At 41.8% G+C, this 18,075-nt stretch overlaps 1 protein-coding gene across 2 annotated transcripts in view; it reads left to right on the forward strand.

Annotated features, from left to right (window-relative positions):
* The window catches only part of cep135 (centrosomal protein 135), a 135,814-nt gene that overhangs the window by 54,634 nt on the left and 63,105 nt on the right, over nucleotides 1-18,075 (forward strand). For both annotated transcript variants that reach the window (XM_043690562.2, XM_043690581.2), the window contains exons 9-10: nucleotides 115-330; nucleotides 11,449-11,514. In XM_043690562.2, coding sequence (XP_043546497.2) covers nucleotides 115-330; nucleotides 11,449-11,514 — 282 coding nt within the window. The remainder of the gene's footprint in view (nucleotides 1-114; nucleotides 331-11,448; nucleotides 11,515-18,075) is intronic.

Raw genomic sequence — 18,075 nt, forward strand, 5'->3', positions numbered from 1 at the left:
ATAATGCTTTTATTTATTAATCTTCGTTTAATTTAACCTTGCATTCACGTTTTAAAATGGTATGCTGTACGTGATGATATCAGGATGATTTTCCCTCTCAAAAAATAATTGCAGGTTGAATATCTTCAGCGAACTAACTGTGATTTGGAGAAGCAGCTGAAGGAACTTCTGGAGAAAAAAAGTGATGCAGCAAATGAAGTTGTAAATCTGAGCACGAAAAATGAGCACTTGTGCAATGAATTGAATGAGATTGACCATTTGGCACAGCAGTTGGAGAGGGACAAAGAAATTGCACTCGAAATTGCTGATAAAGAAATTCAAGAAGCAAAGGTACATTGTATCTGGAAACTCAAAAGTCATGCTTTTACTGCTTAGTTATATTAATGAATATACCAGAGAGTTTTTTTTTCAATAGCTCAGCCTACAGATGGATTTTATTTTGTTCTAAGGTGGTGAGTTGTTTTGTTATGAATGATGAATGACCCAGAGTAAATTCTGTTTCTCAGTCTGAAAAGGTATCTGAGAGGTAGATTTAGAGTTGAATGTATTAGGAAAAAGAATGCAAAAAATTATTTGGAAAAGCATTAAAAAATACTTCTGAAAGTATTATATGAAGTCTAGCAAAACGCTAATTCAGGATAGATTTGAGCAATTTCTTGAGACAAACCGTGATCAACAGGCTTTCAGAGAAGTTGATGAAGAAACTTTTCAGAAAATAAGAGGTTGCTGCAGTGGGTGCACTCTAGGTTCTTTTTGGGCATAATTATCTCTTATTGTTTTTATCATAGGATATGAGAGTCTTTGGCAAGAGGCTATTGTTTGTAAACAAGTCTAATTGCCCTTGAGAAAGTGGTGATAGCTCCCTTATTGTTTCTAGTGGGAGCGCCATACTGGAGATGGTAGAAATACCAGGCGATCTTTTGAGCTTGGAGGCTGCTGAAGGCAACATTTTGCATTTGAAAAGGTGTTTGGAAGGGTGAGAGTAGAATTGGTGGAAATGGATTGGCATAGCCAAAAACCTTGTCAGACACACCAAATAGGAATTCTCAGTAGGAGTAAAATGAAGACATATTGGAAACATTTATGTGGAAGGTTTCAAGGTCAAAGCAGATTTGACAGAGATGGCAAAACCTTGTGAGTAGAATAGAATCCTGCAGGAAACAGGGTGGGAGGAAGTGAAGTCAGTGTAGCTATGGGAGTCAGTAGACTTATAATACATATACTGATAGTATAACCACACAAAAGGAGAGAGAAGAGGGAGGAATTCATTCAGAGATTGCATCTATATATAATGAATAAGTTTGGCTAAAGAGATCAGCGATCAAAGCTATAAACAAGTGTTTGGGGCAAGGCAGACATATATAGTTAAGAGGATTGACCATTTTTGAGGATCAAAGTTAAATAAGCAACGTGCTATTTATCACGCTTTGATTTAGATCCGTGTATTGCATTTTACTGTTATTAACGTGATTGATCTCTAATTTGAAGCTATTTTTCAAACCAATATCTATTGGTATACTCATCTTTTACAGAGATTCACAAGGGTTTATTATTTATTTTCCAGAATGAAACCAAGAGACAGTGTAGAGAAATAGAAGACCTCCGTGAGCAGTTAGCTAAGTTCAGGGTTGTAAGTCAGATTTCTCTATTATAAGAAGATACAAAAAAGCTGTATAGACAAAATGTAATTGTGACTAATCCCACAAATTAATTATGTTTACTTCTGGTATTAAGTAGACAAAGGTCAAATTATCATCTGAAGTTGTTTAGTGAGAATGTTGTAACATTGTCTTGTTTAAGACATCTAAAGTTATAGAGTCATAGAGATGTACAGCATGGAAGCAGATCTTTCTGTCCAACTTGTCCGTACCAACCAGATATCCTAACCTAATCTAGTTCCATTTTCCAGCACTTGCCCCATATTCCTCTAAACCGTTCCATTTCATATACCCCTCCAGATGCCTTTTAAATGTTGCAATTGTACCAGCCTCCATCACTTTTTCTGGCAGCTCATTGCAAGAGAAAATTTTATCTTTAATCTTGCATACTGTTTTATAATTGTCCTATAACTGATCATACTTTAATGTCATGCACTAAATTTTACTTAACTGGGATTTATATAACATCTTTAAACAACGAAAAGGCCCAAAACACAAAATGCTTTCACAAAAGCGTTATCAAACAAATCATCAATCACTGAGCCTGCAAGGAGATATTAAAGCAGATAACCAAAAGCTTAGTCAAAGGTGCAGTTTCTAATAGTGTCCCAAATAAGAGCAGAGGAAGGGATGCTTAGCGTGAGAGTTGCAAACAAAGCTGAGGGCACGGTCATCATTGACAGCTAAAATTAAGGATGCTGAAAAGGTGAAAATCCAAAGAGTTCAGAAATCTTGGAGTATTATGGAGCTGGAGGAGCTAACAGCAGTGGGGAGGGTGAGCCCATGGAGCAGTTTAAAAACAAGGGTGTACATTTTTAAAATAAATTTTAACCAGGAGCCAACACAGGACAGAAATCAAAGGGGTTGATAAATGAATAGGACGTCAAAATTTAGCAGCAGAGTTTAGGATGAGCCAAGTCTCCAGAGGGGAGGATGTGAAAGACCGTGCAGAATACCTGAGAGTATTTGAATTTAGTGGTAATGAAGACACTGATGAGGGTTTCATCAGCAGGTAAGTTGAGCTATTGGCAGAGTTGGTTGGTTTTACAGAGATGCAGTTTGAGATGTGCAGATATGTGATTGGAAGCTCATTTCAGGGCCAAGTTTAGCACCAAAAATCTAAACGGCCTAGTTCAGCCTCTGATAGAGGAAAGTAAACAAGGAATTAGAAGGGCTAAAAGGGGCCATGAAATATCTTTGGCAAACAGGATTAAGGAAGATCCCAAGGCATTTTAAAGGGTAGGTCCACTCAAGGACAGAAGGGGGAATTTGTGCGTGGAACCAGAGGAAGTGAAGGAAGTCCTGTACGAATATTTTATTAGTATTCACAAAGTAGATGGCTTTGATAGATGATGAGTCTTGGGAGGGGAATGTTGATATTCTGAGGCATGCCAATATACAAAAGGAGGAGGTGTTGGGTGTTTTAAAAAGCATTAAGATAGACAACTCCTCAGGACATGATGAGATCTATCCCAGAATGCTGAGGAAATTGCTATGGCATTATATGAAATCTTTATATCTCTTTAGTCACAGGCAGGGTCCCAAACATTGTAACCACCGTTTTTTCTTTGTTTAAGAAGTGCAATAGAATAATCTTGGAAATTGAAGGCCGTCAGCTTTATGTCAGTGGTAGGGAAATTATTGGAGAAGATTCTTAGGGATAAAAGTTACCCACATTTGGAAAAAAATGGGCCTATTAGTGTTAGGCAACATAGCTTTTGCAGTGAAAGTTGGGTCTAACAAACTTGATTGAATTTTTTGAGAAAGTGACAAATATGTAAGTCCATATGGACTTTTGCAAGGCCTTTGAACGTCAGGCTGGTTCAAGATGATCTGCAGTAAACTGTTAAAATGGATGCAGAACTGGTTTAGTCAAAAATCACACAACACCAGGTTATAGTCCAACAGGTTTAATTGGAAGCACTAGCTTTCAGAGCGCTGCTCCTTCATCAGGTGGTTGTGGAGGACACAATTGTAAGGCACAGAATTTATAGCAAATATTTACAGTGTGATGTAACTGAAATTATACATTAAAAAATACCTTGATTGTCTCTTCCAAATCATGGTTTAGTCATAGAAAACAGTGTTTTACTGACTGGACCACAGATGTTCCATAGGGTTCAGTGCTGGCACCCTGTTGTTTGTAATGATTTAGAAGAGAATGTAGGTGGTCAGATTAGTAAGTTAGCGGATGACACAAAGGTTGGGCGAGCTACAGATAATGGGGAGGATTGCCAGAGGATGCAGCAGGATATAGATGGCCTGCAGTTGAGAGTGTGTTGCTGGAAAAGCACAGCAGGTCAGGCAGCATCCGAGAAACAGGAAAATCGACATTTCGGGCTGGAGTCCTTAATCAGGAATGAGACTAGGAGCCTTGGTGGTGGAGAGATAAATGGGTGGGGTTGGGGCTGGGGAGATGGTAGCTGAGAGTGGGAGGTGGGAGTAAAGATGATAGGTCGGAGAGGAGGGTGGAGCGGATAGGTGGGAAGGAAGATTGACAGGTGCGACAGGTCATGAGAGTGGTGCTGAGCTGGAAGGTTGGAACTGGGGTAAGCTTGGGGGGAGAGGACATGAGGAAACTGGTGAAACCCACATTGATGCCCTGGGATTAAAGGGTACCAAGGCAGAAGATAAGGCATTCTTCCTCCAGGCATCGGGTGTTGAAGAAGTGGCAATGGAGGAGGCCCAGGACCTGCATGTGCTCGGCAGAATGGGCGGGGGAGTTGTAATATTTGGCCACAGGGAGGTGGGGTTGATTGCTGCAGGTGTCCCGGAGATGTTCTCTGAGGTGCTGTACGAGAAGGCGACCGGTCTTGCCAATGTAGAGGAGATCGCATTGAGAGCAGCGGATACAATGTGACATGTGGAAGTGCAGGTGAAACTTTGATGGATGTGGAAGCCTCCTTTGGGGTCTTGGACGGAGGTGAGTAGGGAGGTGTGGGTACAGGCTTTGCAATTCCTGCGGTGGCAGGGGAAGGTGCCGGGAGGGGAGGGTGGCTTGTTAGGGGGCATGGACCTGACCAGGTAGTCGCGGAGAGAATGGTCTTTGTGGAAAGCAGATAGGAGTGGGAGGGAAATATATCCCTGGTGGTGGGGTCCATTGTTGGTGGCGGAAATGTTGGCGGATGAAGTGATTTATGCAGAGGTTGGTGGGGTGGCAGGTGGGGAGGTTCTGTCCTTGTGCGGTTGGAGGGGTGGGTTCGAGGACAGAGGTGCAGGACGAGGATGTGATATTTTGGAGGGTATCTTAAGCCGCGTGGGAGGGGAAATTTCGGTCTTTAAAGAAGGAGGCCATCTGGTGTATTCTTTGATGGAGCCGGTCCTCCTTGGAGGAGATGCAATAGAGGCGGCGGAATTGGGAATACGGGATAGCATTTTTGCATGAGGTAGAATGGAAGGAGGTGTAATCCAGGTAGCTGTGGGAGTTGGTGGGTTTGTAAAAAATGTCAGTGTTGAGTCGGTTACCGTGGATGGAGAGGGAGAGGTCTAGGAAGGGGAGGGAGGTGTGTCAGAGATGGTCCAGGTGAATTTGAGGTTGGGGTGGAATGTGTTGGTGAAGTTGATTAACTGTTCGACCTCCTCATGAGAGCACAAGGTGGCGCTGATGCAGTCATCAGTGGAGCGGAGGAAAAGGTGGGGAGTGGTGCCAGTGTAACTCTGGAAGATGGACTTTTCCACGTAACAGACAATGAGACAGGCATAGCTGAGGCCCCATGCAGGTGGCCATGGCTACTCTTTTCATCTGGAGGAAATGGGAGGATTGGAAGGAGAAATTGTTGAAGGTGAGGACCAGTTTGGCCAAATGAATAAAAGTGTCAGCGGAAGGGTACTGGTGGGGATGTCGGGAGATGAAGAAACTGAGAGCTTGGAGGCCCTGGTCATGGCGGATGGAGGTGTAGAGGGACTGCATGTCCATAGCGAAGATGAGGCGTTGGGGGCCAGAGAAGTGGAAGTCTTGAAGGAAGTGGAGGGCATGGGTGGTGTCCCACCCACGTATGTGGGGAGTTCCTACACCGGGGGGGGATAGGACAGTATCAACTTAGTGGGGCTGGGGCAGGAGCAGCTGAGATGATGGGTCGGTTGGGATATTCAGGCAAATGAATTTTGGGTGGGAGGTAGAATCAGGCGGTGCGGGGTACCCATACCTTGAATAGGAGGTACAATTGGGCAGTGAAGGGTTCCTGAAAGGTAGACTCAGGCGGTGCGGGGTACCCAAACGGTAGAACTGTCTCCTGTTTCATAGATAGCCTGCAGACGTGGCCTGCGAAACAGCAGACAAAATTTAATCTGGACAAGCGGCAGGTGGTGCATTTTGGAAAATTTAATCTGCAAGAGGAAAGTATACAGTGAATGACAGAATCTTTAGTAGCATCAATATAGTGATCTAGGCATACAGGCCCACAGTTCACTGAAATGGATAAGGTCAAGAAGGCATGTGGCATGCTTGCCTTCATCGGTTGGGGCATATGTATAAAAATTGGCAAGTCATGTTATAGCTGTAAAGAACTTCAGTTACAAAACTGATCAGAGACAAAAGGTTTTTCATTTTTCATGTGCTGCCGCAGTCTTTGTGGGTAGAAGAGCCTGTTCCTGTGCTGTTCTTTGTTGTTTAGTTCCCAGATGGAAAGTTCCCAGGAGTCAGAGCTAGGGAAGGGATTTTGCTTCTGGGACTGAAGACAATAGCATCACTCTTGCCAATATTTAAGTTAAGGAATTTTCTGTTCATCTGGTATTGCTCTAACAAAATTGATGGGGTGGGGCGGGGGAGGGAGGTGTCAAGCAATCTGGTAGTGAGGTAGAACTAGCTACTTTCAGAGTATCTATAGAAATTGTTGCCAGCTTTCTGGATGATGTCATCAAGATGAGAAATAGGAAGGGACTAAGAATAGATTGTTGGAGAACATAAGGTAATTTGCAAAGCAGGAATATAAGCAGCTGTTTCTGGTCATTCTGTATATGATCAGATAAGAATGGAATCATGTGGACTCAACTCTAATTTCCATTAGTGCAATAAACAGTGACTCAGTTACAACTTTCCCACTCCCACTCTCAAATTCCAAAATCGTAAGACATATCTGTTTGCCACTCAGTACTTAGGTACATTGACTGCAAAGGCATATAATCATTTGTCCCATTTTTCAGCTGTAATGCAATGGCTATATTCATTGTATTGCTAGCTGCTGCTTTATGAACTGCACAAAAGTATAAATCTTACAAATACAAAGTTTACATGCCCTGTCCCTCCACCATCATCCTCTCCCCACCTAGGTCTCCCTTTGTGTAGTGTCCACATGACAACTACCACCACTGCCTTGCACATAGACTGGTTTGATTCTCTCTTTCTCTCTCTACATTTCACCAAAAGACGACACAGCATTGAGGTACTTGAGGTTTTGACTCACTGGACATTCTTCTTTAATTAAAGAGGACATCTTCGTCACCACTTGTCTTGACTCAAATTTTGATTGGTCGATTATGCTTGAAATGTCAATTCTCCTGCTCCTCAGATGCTGCCTGATCAGCTGTGCTTTTCCAGCACGTCACTCTTCGATTCTGCTCTATTAGTCAATCCTTTTTATATTTTTGAAAGTTTCTCATGGGCTCAGATTGAGCACCCACATTTTATTAGGTATACTTTTTCACACAATCCCCTCCAGAACCAATTCTTATCACCCATCCATTTTTTATCCCAGTACTTAGATGTGATTTTTTTTCTTTTTGCTCAAGCACCACTGCTTTGCTGAAGAAGCTCATCCTTGAATGTAAATGCCCTCATCACTATTCCTTCTATATTTAACTTATTGTGCTTAACTCTGCCTTGATTCCCAATTCTAATCCCTTAACCCAATCTCTCCTTTACGTACAACATCATGAAAGCTCAATCAGCTTAATATTTCACCACCTCTCCTCAACAAGCTATCTCACCAAGACTGTCCTATGGTCCCACTCCTACTTTACCCAGCACAGCTAGTGGATCTCTGGCAATGGCGGCTTTTTCCATTAAGTCACATTTAGCTTCAGAGTGCTGCAAAGGTTCATCCTTAGTCTTACTTTCCTGATTTGCACATTGCCTATTAAAACACCTGGTAGTCTCTGCATGAACACACTCTAGTCTTTCTCACCACAATTTAACTTTCTGTTTAATAGCAAGTTACAGATAAAGACTTCCCTCATTTGAACTTTGGGAGGCCCAAAGCCACTGCATTCTGCTTTCACCTCAAACACAGTACTCTTTAAACTGATGACATTCTCTGAGGCTGCATGTTCATTCTGAAATAGACACTACTGTTTAAATAAAGGGGGCATGAGATAGCGTTGGCAAATAGAATTAAGGAGAATCCAAAGGGTTTTTACAAATATATTAAGGACAAAAGGGAACTAGGGAGAGAATAGGGCCCCTCAAAGATCAGCAAGGCGGCGGCCTTTGTGTGGAGCCACAGAAAATGGGGGAGATACAAAATGAATATTTTGCATCAGTATTTACTGTGGAAGAGGATATGGAAGATATCGACCGTAGGGAAATAGATGGTGACATCTTGCAAAATGTCCAGATTACAAAGGAGGAAGTGCTGGATGTCTTGAAACGGTTAAAGGTGGATAAATCCCCAGGACCTGATCAAGTGTACCCGAAAACTCTGTGGGAAGCTAGAGAAGTGATTGCTGGGCCTCTTGCTAAGATATTTGTATCATCGATTGTCACATATGAGGTGCCGGAAGACTGGAGGTTGGCAAAAGTGGTGCCATTGTTAAAGAAAGGCGGTAAAGACAAGCCAGGGAACTATAGACCAGTGAGCCTGACCTCGGTGGTGGGCAAATTGTTGGAGGGAATCCTGAGGGACAGGATGTACATGTATTTGGAAAAGCAAGGACTGATTAGGGATAGTCAACATGGCTTTGTGCATGGAAAATCATGTCTCACAAAGTTGATTGAGTTTTTTGAAGAAGTAACAAAGAAGATTGATGAGGGCAGAGCAGTAGATGTGATCTATTTGGACTTCAGTCAGGCATTTGACAAGGTTCCATGGGAGAGTGATTAGCAAGATTAGGTTTCATGGAATAAAGGGAGAACTAGCCATTTGGATACAGAACTGGCTCAAAGGTAGAAGACAGAGGGTGGAGGTGGAGGGTTGTTTTTCAGACTGGAGACCTGTGACCAGTGGAGTGCCACAAGGATCGGTGCTGGGTCCTCTACTTTTTGTCATTTATATAAATGATTTGGATGCGAGCATAAGAGGTACAGTTAGTAAGTTTGCAGATGACACCAAAATTGGAGGTGTGGTGGACAGCGAAGAGGGTTACCTCAGATTACAACAGGATCTTAATCAGATGGGCCAATGGGCTGAGAAGTGGCAGATGGAGTTTAATTCAGATAAACACGAGGTGCTGCATTTTGGGAAATCAAATCTTAGCAGGACTAACACACTTAATGGTAAGGTGCTAGGGAGTGTTGCTGAACAAAAAGACCTTGGAGTGCAGGTTCATAGCTCCTTGAAAGTGGAGTCACAGGTAGATAGGATAGTGAAGAAGGCGTTTGGTATGCTTTCCTTTATTGGTCAGAGTATTGAGTACAGGAGTTGAGAAGTCATATTGCGGCTGTACAGGACATTGGTTAGGCCACTGTTGGAATATCGCGTGCAATTCTGGTCTCCTTCCTATTGGAAAGATGTTGTGAAATGTGAAAGGGTTCAGAAAAGATTTACAAGGATCTGGCCAAGGTTGGAGGATTTGAGCTATAGGGAGAGGCTGAACAGGCTGGGTCTGTATTCCCTGGAGCGTCAGAGGCTGAGGGGTGACCTTACAGAGGTTTACAAAATTATGAGGGCCATGGATAGGATAAATATTCAAATCATATCCCTAGGGTCGGGGAGTCCAGAACTAGAGGGCATAGGTTTATAGTGCGAGGGAAAAGATATAAAAGAGACCTAAGGGGCAACTTTTTCACGCAGAGGATGGTACGTGTATGGAATGAGCTGCTAGAGGATGTGGTGGAGGCTGGTACAATTGCAACATTTAAGAGGCATTTGGATGGGTATATGAATAGGAAGGGTTTGGAGGGATATGGGCCGGGTGCTGGCAGGTGGGACTAGATTGGATATCTGGACGGTTGGACCAAAAGGTCTGTTACCATGCTGTACATCTCTATGACTCTAAATGATCTACTCAATGTACAACTAAATCCAAGCTCTATATCTTGTGTTATCACCGCAATTGCAGAACAACCTCGGTTATCCGAATGTCGATTATCCAAACAAGATCTGAAGGTCCCATAAAAGCATAATCAGTTATCCAAACAAAATACTCCCCGCCCTTCTCTTTTGGATAATCAAGGTTGTTTTGACCACCATGACATTTGCAATCTCCAGCCTTTCATTTCCACTTATTCAAAAACTTTCTCTGCTGTAAAATTTGACTTCACAATACCATCCTGGCCAAATCACTCTTTACGAAACCTCCCAAAACTCCGCCTCCTGTCTTGTTTACTTCTATTTTTACCACAGAGTCATACAGCACAGAAGAGGCTTTTGGCCCATGTAGACTGCGCTAACCTATCTATACTGATCTAACTGTCCAGCACTTGGCCCACAGCCTTCAATGATATGACATTTCATGTGTTCATCCATTGTACTTGTTAAAAGTTGCAATGTTTGCTGCCTCAACAACCTTCCCAGTGCATTCAAGATTCCCAGCAAGTATGAGTGAAAACAATTTTCCTGAAATCCTTTACAAGTGTCTTGCACTTCATCTTAAAAGTATGCCTCCTTGTATTGATCCATCAACTAAAGGGAACAGCTTCTTTCTATCCACCGTCTCTATTCTCTCTGATCTTATACATCTCAACAAGTCCCCTATTAGCCTTCTCTGCTCCAAAGAAAACAATCTGAGGCTATCCAACCTCTCTTCATAGCTAAAATGCTCCAACATAAGCAAAGTCCTGGTGAATATCCTCTGCACTATTCCAGTGCATTCACGTCCTTCCTGTTGTGTAGTGACCATAATTGCACACAGTTCTCCAGCTTTGGCTCAACCAGAGTTTGGTACAGCTCCAATGTAACTTCCGTTCTCTTTATAATCTATGCCATGACTGATGCCACATCTTATACACCTCCTTAATTCCCCAATCCTTCTGGAAACTGTGGACACCCCAAAATCCCTCTGTTCCTCTAAGCTTTCTAGTATCCTGCCATTCATTAGGTACTCCCTTGTCTTATTACTTCTTCCAAAGTGCATCACCTCACCTCACCTTTTTCAGAGTTAAATTCCATCTGCCACTGATCTGACCAATCTGTCTTTATTCTCCTGTAACCCAAGACCTCCTTCCTCACTATAACCCACCCAAAATTTGTGTCATCTATAAAATTACTTGTCATTCACCCATATTTTCATAAGTTTGTCATGAACAATAACAACTCAGCACTAATCCCCATGGTACGCTACTGGCCGCACAAACAGCCTTCTACCACCATCCTCGACTCCAACTACTAAGCCACTGTCATCTAATGTATCAAATCCAGAATCATAATTTGCAAGTCCTCCCGTCACTTCAATCACAAATTAACTCCTAGTGCCCCCCACAACCATCTCAAGATTTTGGTCTCCCCTCCCTTTATTTAACCTTAGGTGGCAGAAACCTCACGTTCTCATCATATTCTCAAACTCATTAGTTAAGTTTGTTGACTTGATTATGGATCTTTCGCTATTGGTTGACAAAAAGGATGTAATTGCCCAATTTGTCAAGGAACATGAAGAATGGCATTACTAAGAATTAAGTAATCTACCTTCATCCTTGCAGGATGAAATTAAGAAGCAGCACAAAGAACTGGAAGGATTTGAAGAAACAATTGCCAGACTGACCAAAGTAAGTCCCTTTTTTCATTTATAACGCATGTTATTTTGGGGTTGGGAGAATCTTAAATTCTGAATTTGATATATGTTCTGAATATATAATTTTAATTGGCTGAATATTGTACTTGAAAACATTCGGGAGGATGCAGAAAAGATTGAATAGTTCTAGGACTGACAAACTTCGTTGTGAAAATAGATTGGAGAAATTAAGACCATTTTCCTGAGAGAAAAGAAGACTTAGAGGAGATTTGATAAAGGCATTCAAATTCACGATGTGTTTCGATAAGGTGGATAGAGAGAAGCTTCCACTCGTGAAAGGATCAAGAATAAGAGGGCACAGCTTTAAAGTATTTTGTGAAAGAAGCAGAAATGACATGAAAATCTTTTTCATGTAACTTGTATTTAGGTTCTGGAATGTACACTGCCAGAGGATTTAATGGAAGTAAGTTTAATTAAAGCTTTCAGGAGAGAGTTAGACAATTATCTGAAAGTCATTAGAAACCTTACACTGTGGAAGCAGGCCTTTCGGTCCGTCAAATCCAAATCGGCCCTCCAAAAAGTACCCCACTCATACCCACCCCCCCTATCCCTGCAACCCTAAAAGCCCCATGGCTAATCCACCTACCCTGCACATCCCCAGACAGTAAGGGTGACAGTAAAGAGAAGCTGAAAGATAAAATTCTAGAATTTAGGCCCATGGCAGCTTGGCACCATGGCCTCCAATAGTAAGACAATTAAAATTGAAAATGTGCAGGAGATCCGATTTGGAGGAGTATGGTTAAAATGAGAAGCTTGTTATCACAAGGAATAATCATGGTGAATAGTGTAAATCCATTTAAGGGAAAAGTAGTAGAGTCATGGAGATGTACAGCATGGAAACAGACCCTTCGGTCCAACCCGTCCATGCCGACTAGATATCCCAACCCAATCTAGTCCGACCTGCCGGCACCTGGCCTATATGCCTCCAAATCCTTCCTATTCATATATCCATCCAAATGCCTCTTAAATGTTGCAATTGTACCAGCCTCCACCACATCCTCTGGTGGAGGATAGCTCATTCCATACACGTACCACCCTCTGTGTGAAAACGTTGCCCCGTAGGTCTCTTTTATATCTTTCCCCTCTCATCCTAAACCTATGCCCTGTAGTTCTGGACTCCCCGACCCCAAGGAAAAGGCTTTGTCTATTTACCCTATCCATGGCCCTCATAATTTTGTAAACCTCTATAAGGTCACCCCTCAGCCTCTGACGCTCCAAGGGAAACAGCCCCAGCCTGTGTTCAGCCTGTCCCTATAGCAACATCCTTGTAAATCTTTTCTGAACCCTTTCAAGTTTTACAACATCTTTCAAATAGGAAGGAGACCAGAATTGCATGCAGTATTCCAACAGTGGCCTAACCAATGTCCTGTATAGCTGCGACATGACCTCCTGTACTCAATACTCTGACCAATAAAGGAAAGCATACCAAACACCGCCTTCACTATCCTAGCTACCTGCGACTCCACTTTCAAGGAGCTATGAATCTGCACTCCAAGGTCTTTTTGTTCAGCAACACTCCCAAGGACCTTACCATTAAGTGTATAAGTCCTGCTATGATTCGATTTCCCAAAATGCAGCACCTCGCATTTATCTGAATTAAACTCCATCTGCCACTTCCCAGCCCATTGACCCATCTGGTCCAGATCCTGTTGTAATCTGAGGTAACCCTCTTCGCTGTCCACTACACCTCCAATTTTGGTGTCATTTGCAAACTTACTAGCTGTACCTCTTATGCTCGCATCCAAATCATTTATGTAAATGACAAAAAGTAGAGGACCCAGCACCGATCCTTGTGGCACTCTACTGGTTACAAGCCTCCAGTCTGAGAAACAACCCTCCACCTCCACCCTCTGTCTTCTATCTTTGAGCCAGTTCTGTATCCAAATGGCTAGTTTTCCCTGTATTCCATGAGATCTAACCTTGCTAATCAGTCTCCCATGGGGAACCTTGTCAAATGCCTTATTGAAGTCCACATAGATCACATCTACTGCTCTGCCCTCATCAATCTTCTTTGTTACTTCCTCAAAAAACTCAATCAAGTTTGTAAGACATGATCTCCCACGCACAAAGCCATGTCGAGTATCCTTAATCAGTCCTTGCCTTTCCAAATACATGTACATCCTGTCTCTCAGGATTCCCTCCAACAAATTGCCCACCACCGACGTCAGGCTCACTGATCTATAGTTCCCTGGCTTGTCATTACCACCCTTCTTAAACAGTGGCACCACTTTTGCCAGCCTCCAGTCTTCCGGCACCTCACCTGTGACTCTTGATGATACAAATATCTCAGCAAGAGGAACCAGCATTTACTTCCCAAGCTTCCCACAGAGTTCTAGGGTACACCTGATCAGGTCCTGGGGATTTATTCACCTTAACTTGTTTCAAGACATCCAGCACTTCCTCCTCTGTAATCTGGACATTTTGCAAGCTGTCACCATCTATTTCCCTACAGTCTATATCTTCCATATCCTTTTTCACAGTAAATATTGATACAAAATACTCATTTAGTTTTTTTCCCCATTTGCTGTGGCTCTACACAAAGGCCGCCTTGCTGATCTTTGAGGGGCCCTATTCTTTCCCTAGTTACCCTTTTGTCCTTAATGTATTTGTAAAAACTTTTTGGATTCTCCTTAATTCTATTTGCCAAAGCTATCTCATGTCCCCTTTTTGCCCTCCTGATTTCCCTCTTAAGTATACTCCAAGTCCTTTACACTCTTGTAAGGATTCACTCGATCTAACAAAAGAAGAAAAAATTAGAAAAATATGCTGATGAGGTTGTATGAAGAAAGGTGGAACTTATTTAGAAAGGTTTCATTGGTTTGGGTGACACTTGCAAGCTCAGCATTTGTTGCCCTTGAGCTGAGTGGCTTGTTAGGCTATTTTAGAAGGTAATTAAAAGTCAACCCTTGCTGTGCATCTAGAATAACATCTAACCCAAACTAGATAAGTTAGATTTCTTCCCTGAAGTACATTAATAAATCATGGGGTTTTTATGACAACTGGCAATAGTCTATTTTATGGCATCATGATACTATTTTGTTGTGGGTGAATGACCACAAATTACCTTTAATTTGGCTACTTATTTAGAAATCGCACAGACAGTCAAGTAATGTAGCAACCAAATATTAGAGCCCTCAAGTAAGCAGGTATAACCCTGCAACCTAACTTAGATACTACCTGATTGATGGTGAAATCTGGCCATGATCAACAATGATCTGACTCTGGGAGGAGTTTCCAGGGTTTGGTCCTTTTGCAGTGTTGTTCTTCGAAGTTCTGTCGTTGAGTTCTTCTAATGTTCGAATCTTAGACAGACTTTCATTCTTCAGGTGATATGTTGATGATTTCTTTAGAGTACTTTCATTCCAGTTACTGCAAGTCTGCAGCTGGCTTCCTTATCAAAAGAAATTTCTTTGTTTCTAGTTACATTTGACCTGAAATGTCATTCGAAGACACAGCTTCCCTGTGATTAACTCCTTAAATTCTTCTGCAGGCTAATCACTTGTTTATGTGGCAATAAAGCATCCAGTTTATCAAGGAGGTGTCAAAGCAGCTTTGTTTATGTAATCTCGGCAAGACATGGCTAATTGCTTGAGTCACTGCGTAACAGCCTATCTTTGTTTCTGAACAGTCTTTTCCAGACAGAGTCATTGCTGTGTGTAAAAGTTTATCATTTGTCAATTCATTTAGTCCATGAACAGTTATTAAAAATCTGAAGTTTTTCATATCACAATTTTGATTCTTCATTTTAACCAATTCGTTTCATTTCAATTCCACCATGTCCCCAGAGCACTAGCCTAGGTCTTTTAGTTGCTCAGTGACATTATCACTGGCTGGCCTGGGTTTTGTTCAGAGTAGTTTGTAATGTTAAATGAAAGTGAAAGTTGCCATAGTGTCAGAGGACCAAAGGCTGCTCTCTCCTGAGAGAGATACAACTGAGTTTAAACTGAAGGTTACTATGCGTTAGGCGAGGTGCAAGTTAGCCTCTTCCCTTCTGTAAGGTAGCTGCTGTAACTTTGGGTAGATCTGCCTTTTTTTTCTGGATGCTTGACTTCACTAGGGAGTTCTGTGACAAGGATATCCATTACCTTCTTTGTTCAATAGTCAACTTAACTAGCTTTGCATGGACATACCAGTCTATATTGTACAACTCTGGATTCAAAGAGTTTATAATTCAGAAGTGATTAACAAACAGCTGTGATACCTCTCTAATTATCTTATACTTTTCTTCACTCTCATTCTCATTGTCTTTCTTAACCTTTTCTATCTGCCCTAGAATATGTTGCTTTCAAAACCCTACCTGTTCTTTTAACCTTTCTAGTTTACATTATTTGGCTCCCTAAACGTAATTATCTGTTGTCCCTCTCTCTGCACTCAAGATTTTCTTGCCCCCCATTTACTAGTTTAAATCCTTAACTGCTCTGTTCAGGTCCTTATGAAGAAATTGGTTTCATTGAAACCGACCCAGCTTGGCTGTCTCCTTACTTCCAGGCATCTTGTCAATACCCTTAATCTGAAAAAGTCTCTTATACCATCACTTCGACCACCTGCTGTGATTTGACTCATCTGTTTTCACTCCACTGAACTAGCATAATGATCCTGAGTTTACTGCCCTATTTTTAGTCACACCTAATTTCTCAAAGATCCTTTGCAACACAGACCACGATCTTGCTTATTTTTATACCAGTAGGACAGTTGACTTCATGTTACTGTCAAGTTTTTTTTTCCCCCAGAAGCATCTTAACCAATTCCTTGTCATCATAATTCAATGCCTTCATTGTGTCACAATAATCATCTATGGAACAAAATGTGTAATATTAGTAGGTATGAAAAAATGTTAGTCATAATTTTTTATGTTTAATTGATCTTTTAATATGAGTTGATACTAAAACACCATTTTGATAATCTTTCATTCTCTGGTTCTACTGAACTATTCCAGGTTTGCTCTGGCAATTTACAAGATATTCAGCTTCTTGAATTAATTGGTACCTTGTAACTTGCTGTCAGCCAACTCCAAAACTATATTTATTACAAGGGTCTGAATCATTTCACTGCTTGGCAATATAATTCATTGATGTTTTCTTCACTGAAAGAAAGAACTTGGTGTATGTTTGCTGCTATTATCACAATTATTCACCATTTTAGGAAGTAGCACAGGCCCGAGTCACTAAGCACATTGATAATATCTTGTTAATGGTGAATATAGGGTTTTATTGATGCCAGTAACAGATTATAAGGGAAATGGGGCAAATATTATCTCTTTTGGTGTGTAAGGCCCAAATCTTATGAATTCTAAAAGCTGAAAGAGGCACTTAGAGTCATAGAGATGTACAGCGCAGAAACAGACCCTTCAGTCCAACTCATCTGCGCTGACCATCTATCCTAAATTAATCTATTCGCATTTGCCAGCACTTGGCCCATATTCCTCTCAACCCTTCCTATTCATATATCCATCCAGATGCCTTTTAAATGTTGTAATTGTACCAGCCTCCGCCACCTTCTCTGGCACCTCATTCCATACATGCACCGCCCTTTGCGTGAAAAAGTTGCCACTTAGGTGCCTTTTAAATTTTTCGCCCCTCTTCCTAAACCTATGCCCACTATTTCTGCACTCCCCCCACCCCAGGGAAAAGACCTGGTCTATTTACCCTATCCATGCCCCTCATGATTTGATAAACTTCTATAAGGTCACCCCTCAGCCTCTTGATACTCCATGGAAAATATCCCAAGTCTATTCAACCTCGAATTCTGGCAACATCCTTGTAAATCTTTTCTGAACCAACATCCTTCCTATAGGAGGGAGATCAGAATTACACACACTGTTCCAAAAGTGACCTAACCAATGTCCTGTACAACTGCAATATGATCTCTCAACTCCTGTACTCACTGCTCTGACCAATAAAGGAAAGCACACCAAATGCTTCTTCACTGTCCTATCTACCTTCAACTCCACTTTCAAGAAACTATGAACCTGCATTCCGAGGTCTCTTTGTTCAGCAATACTCCCCAGGATCTTGCCAATAATGGTATAAGTCCTGCCCTGATTTGCCTTTTCAAAATGCAGTTCCTCACATTTACCTAAATTAAACTCCATTTGCCACTCCTTGGCTCATTAGCCCATCTGATCAAGATCCTGTTGCACTCTGAGGTAACCTTCTTCGCTGTCCACAACACCTATAATTTTGGCATTATCTTCAAACTTACTAACCATACCTCTTATGTTCACATCCAAATCATTTATATAAATGATGAAAAGCAGTGGACCCAGCATCGATCCTTTTGCACATCACTGGCCGCAGGCCTCCAGTCTAAAAAGCAACCCTTCACCACCACCCTCTGACTCGTATCTTCAAGCCAGTTCTGTATCCAAATGGCTAGTTCTCCCTGTATTCCATGAGATCTAACCTTGCTAACTTATAGAGGAAGGTATGGGGACTCATTGAAGCATTACCCATCTCGAGTCAAACAAGTATTCAAAATTTTCTCTCTATGAAGTAATCCTGTAGCAAGTGTGCAATGACCAATTGAGGCTGGGACT

This window comes from Chiloscyllium plagiosum, unplaced genomic scaffold, assembly GCF_037043375.1.
Source record: "Chiloscyllium plagiosum isolate Xiang-an unplaced genomic scaffold, Cpla_swu_hap1 HiC_scaffold_1, whole genome shotgun sequence".
In the NCBI taxonomy this organism is placed as follows: Eukaryota; Metazoa; Chordata; class Chondrichthyes; order Orectolobiformes; family Hemiscylliidae; genus Chiloscyllium; species Chiloscyllium plagiosum.